Source organism: Anneissia japonica, unplaced genomic scaffold (genome assembly GCF_011630105.1).
Source record: "Anneissia japonica isolate Jap-2015-1 unplaced genomic scaffold, ASM1163010v1 scaffold541_len117477_cov120, whole genome shotgun sequence".
Classification (NCBI taxonomy): Eukaryota; Metazoa; Echinodermata; class Crinoidea; order Comatulida; family Comatulidae; genus Anneissia; species Anneissia japonica.
In genome coordinates, this window is record NW_022693502.1 from 29,825 (window position 1) to 34,769 (window position 4,945).

The 4,945-nt window shown below is 34.0% G+C and overlaps 1 protein-coding gene across 1 annotated transcript; it reads right to left on the reverse strand.

Moving 5' to 3' along the window:
* Window positions 1-2,044: 2,044 nt before the first annotated feature.
* Window positions 2,045-4,667, reverse strand: LOC117100798 (putative nuclease HARBI1). Its single transcript, XM_033240615.1, has 2 exons — window positions 3,971-4,667; window positions 2,045-3,378 (listed from the first exon to the last, which is right to left on the reverse strand). The coding sequence occupies exons 1-2, from the start codon at window positions 4,665-4,667 to the stop codon at window positions 3,014-3,016; spliced, it is 1,062 nt and encodes a 353-aa protein (XP_033096506.1). The 3' UTR covers window positions 2,045-3,013.
* Between the last annotated feature and the right edge of the window lie 278 nt (window positions 4,668-4,945).

A 4,945-nucleotide genomic window follows, 5' to 3' on the forward strand; every position in this document is an offset into this window, starting at 1 on the left:
GTAAGGCCAAAGGACATTGCTGGTAACTTCAGCACTTTCTTAAATGTGTTTTGCTGCTTGTGTGCAACATGTTGCTCAAGTTTATTATAGTTTATTTCATATATAGTTGAGGAAGTTTTATTTATTTTATTTATTTGGTTTAAGTTTGCTAATACCTATCTAGAGCTGATTTGAAAGTTGATTTTTTATTAGCATGGATGACCTCTGTGGGTTATTTTTAATCCATCTGATGAGTATCTTAAAAATAATAAATAAATTTTTAAAAAATTTCCGCCTACCCCTATATCATAATTATTTTCAAAAATGGACGGGCAAACAAACAATTGATTTTTTTTTTTGGCATAATTGATCCACACTCTATGCTTTTATAATATATATATTTTTTTGTTTAGTGCACTGCATGCCATGCTGTACATAAATAAATGGGATAGGCCTAGGCTAGGTACCCTCTATACAAATGGGGCCCTACTACTGTACTACTGGCCAGGCTGCAGCTGAGTTGGTTACACAACAAATACTCTACTACTAGGCCTAGTACGTAGGTAGGGCCTAATAGTTTAATTAGTTAGGCCTAGCGAGTTACAATAAACATAACTATCAACAAACCTCTTTTAGCAATACCGTAAAGCCTCTGACAGAAACCCTAAATAGTTCCTTATTTGACGTTTAGGGTGGGTTACAATTAGGCCGGCCTAGGCCCTAGAGTACGTGCGAGGACACCGCCGGTATGACGGGCCTCGTATCGGCCTGTGAATTTTCTGTTTATCACTCGGTGAGGCTACGAAAAGTTTGACGACGTTTTGTGTTTTTCTGAATGAATAGAACGCAATACTCGGCAAATAATTATTATAGCAACTATTTGTAAACTTTATAGTTGCCTAAAAATAATATTTCGACAGTTTAATGGTTCCATATATCCCGAAAAATGCGTTTTTGTTTCGTGTAACTCCTAGGCTAACTATGTACTATTGCACTGTCAGCGTCCATCGCGCAACAGGGGCAGACTGCGCCGGCGTCCGCTTAATTAAGATTAAATATTTGGCCTAGTGCGCTCGCACTTGCAAAATCTGAGGCGGCAGCCTTTGAATGAGATAAGACGAAAATTTTCGTCTTAAGGCAGGTATGTTTTCATCTTAAAGTTAAGACAATTTCTAAGCTAAGCAATATTGATAAATCTGACTTAAGCAAAAAAATGGATTTAAGACGAATTTAAGCAAAATTTCTTGCTTAGCAAGTTTGATAAATCCGCCCCCTGGAAAACAAGCAAAAAAACCAAAGTACGCAGGTAAGATACTTTTTAAAACATTGGTAGGTTAAGGAAGGTTCATAGAGCCATCAAAAGACGTTTGATTTGATTTTCATGTAAAATTAAGTTAAATATACATAGAGTTTTTACAGGCTAGGCCTCGGCCCCTGACATTTGTTGTATGACAACGCGACATGGCTGGATGTGATGATTGCGTGAGGCCTCGCCACGATTTCCTGACAGTTTCTTTTACTTGTTTAGACATCCAGTCTGCCAAAGTTATTGGTGTGAATTTAGGAACATTATTCAATAATTTTGAATAACTTATCTCTCCTTGAAATCTGCAAGTACAACACATTTCATGATTTTTGCAACAAACACATTCATTGACTGACACCATGATTCACTGTAAGTGAATACACGTCTGTCGTCGTCGTGCTGTAACACAGGCCCTAAAATAGTATGATTTATTCTCGTTATATTTTACATTTGGCATACACAATCGCTCAACTTTACACACAAAGCGTGTATGAGACGTTTTAGTAAATGCTATTTTCTTAAATTACTGTGTAAATTGCCTATCTTCGTGCGTTTGTTTTAGTTCGAATACCCACTAATAGCTGAACATCGTCGATTCTTAATTCGGTCTATTCTGGCTTGATAAACTCAAAGTCAAAGTTGGCAGATCTCAGGTAGTTTATATATGGTAAATGATTAATATTGATGACAATGTGCAATTCAAATTTATTGACAACTCAAATGAAATGTTTATATATTGATGATAATTTATTAAAGATTCGATGCAAAATAGTTAATATTCTTAATAAAGTATAATATAAATCAAAATTGATTGACAACTCAAAGGAAATGATTAAGTATTGATCATAAATTATTAAATATTAATGATGATTTATCAAAGTGCAATCCAAACTCCATTAAAATTATTTATATTGATGATGATTTATTGTGCAATGCAATTGTTAATTTAGTTAATATTTATATCGATTAATTTTCCCACCCTTTTATTGTAAATTCAAAACGAGGTATAAAAAGTCTTGCCTAAATATGTATATTATTTAAAAATATTAACAAATAGATGGATAATATTATACAGTATATTGGGAGTTGAATTGGACTTATATTAATAAATTTTATTGAATTGTGAGAAGATAGTATTGATTGATTCTTTCTATTGAAAAGAAATATTGATCCACTGAAGAACTTATTTAATGTTGTTTATATTGTGAACATCCAAAATACATTCAGTAATTAAGCCATTGTATAACTCTGACATGACAATAAATGTTTTTTTTTAACTATTAGTGAAACAATTATATAGGTTCTTCGCTGAGTCAATAGTCGCATTATCTCTTTACTTTCTCCATTGCAATGTATGCATCGGAAGCTGTTCTTCATGACTCCACAATTTTAATAATTTTTAAAAGTTATTTATTGTATCAATTTTAAACCCCCCCAAAAATAAACGCCACCCAGGGAATGAATACAGTGTATATACTGCTGTACAAAAGTTGTGACCTCAAAAAAAAAATGTTTGATAGACCTTCCATGCTCACTGGAATGAGTGCTAATAAATTTTTTTGTAATTTTATGGTTTAACTGATTTTCCAAAATGACACTAAGATTCTTGAATCATATTGATTGAAGTTTAAAATCCAATTAATTTAATTTATTTTTGAATTTATGTTTTAAGATTTGTATATTATTTATTCTTGATCCATTTCAAAATCTGTTCAATGAATAAATTCTTTATTGTGCCAGTTGTCGTATTAGTTCTTGGCGTGCTGCATTGGCACCTGCAACATGTTGAGGTTGTCTGGCATCATCCTCAACCAAATCGATTTCTATCTCCTCTTCTGGTAGTAATGGAATGTGGATGGTCATGTTGTGTAATATAGCAACAGCCATGATAATTTCACAACATCGTTTTGGTGAGTACTGTAAATTACCACCAGAGCGATGAATACAGCGGAAGCGACTCTTCATTACTCCAAAACAGTGTTTGATAACATTTCTTGCACTTGCATGCATATCATTGTAGTTGCGTTCATCTTCTGTAGTAGGGTTGTTTATAGGCACCATCAACCATTCACGTAAAGGATATCCACTGTCACCTATATAATTACCAAAGTAAAAAAAAAAGATGTTACAGATTTACAATATTCATTCCAATCTAAAAACAAAATTGTGAATTCTCTTCTTCAGTGCTTATGAATAGAAGATGTCTTGTAAAGCATTAAAACATGTTTGATTTTGATCTACTTAAATCACCCAAAACTATTATAAGGCAATGACAGTATAATCTTTCCTCTAATCCATTTTAATTTAACAAAACAATCTTCAATTTCTTTTTCTATTTTATTAATATTAATACATGGTATTATTATTATTATTACTATTATTATTATTATTATTATTATTAGAATTATAATAATTATTAATATAATATTAATAATAATAATAATCATTAATAATATTATATTATGTTGATGTTATAAAGTAAGCTATGTATTAATTTAACTGTTCAGTTCGTTTTTCTCACATGTAATTCGTATGTGATGGACGCACCACTATTTTGTGTGTGCCTCTGTCTAAAAAGTGAGAACCACAAACTGTAAACTGATACAGTGAGCCCTCTATTCAGGATTATGCTAATTACTGTAAATGACATGCACTGGATATACAAACTTTTTAAAGTTAACATACCTATCAGGAGGCCGTTGGGGATTAGACCATCTTGGAAGCGTTGGCCGATTGTGGAGTTAGAGAGAATGAAAGAGTCGTGGCAACTGCCTGGATATTTTGCAACAACATCTAGGAATTTCAAGTTGCTGTCACATATGGCTTGAACGTTTATTGAATGGTATGATTTTCTGTTCACGTATACATGCTCGTCAACAGATGGGGCCTTTATTGCTACATGGGTGCCGTCTATGGCCCCAATGATACGTGGAAATTGGAACTTCCTGAAAAATTGTTGTTGTATTAGTATTTGACTTTCCCGATCCATTGGGAAAGTGATATGTCTGTTCATGGAACGGATAATTGATCTGGTAACATGTTTAATAACCTGACTAACGGTTGGCTGCGACAGCCCAAAACTCTGCCCGAGCACATACTGGAAGGTCCCACTTGCGAAAAAGTTCAATGTGATGCAAATTTGCAAGGGGACTTGAACGGCTTGTGATCGTTTTGTTTGCCGTCTTAAAAATGGACCGATTTCATGGCATATGTCCAATACAGACAATTTTGGTAGTCTGTACAACTGCCTGAATGTATCCTCTGGACAGTCAAAAGGATTACATCTGTCCCTGAATAGGCGTTCCTTTCTTCGGACTTCTACTACTAGGCCTAGACCTAGCCCGACTTCTTCCTCTAAGCCTAGTTCTTCGTTGGCGTCCATCGGGGAAATTGCGTTAGCGGCGCGCAGATCAGCTTTCAGTTTGTTGGCCTAGCGTGCTCGCACTTGCAGTTGCTGAACTGCCTCTAGTTACATGAGATAAGACGAAAATTTTCGTCTTAAGGCAGGTATGTTTTCATCTTAAAGTTAAGATGAATTTAAGCAAATTTTAAGCAATTTCTAAGCTAAGCAATATTGATAAATCTGACTTAAGCAAAAAAATGGATTTAAGACGAATTTAAGCAAATTTTCTTGCTTAGCAAGTTTGATAAATCCGCCCC

What these genes read in the sequence shown, in the direction of transcription:
- LOC117100798 (XM_033240615.1), bottom strand. Translation starts at nt 4,667, where the DNA reads ATGGACGCCAACGAAGAACTAGGCTTAGAGGAAGAAGTCGGGCTAGGT. An exon ending in CCCCAACGGCCTCCTGATAG is followed by an intron (nt 3,379 to 3,970) that starts GTATGTTAACTT and finishes GTAATTATATAG; the next exon opens with GTGACAGTGGATATCCTTTA.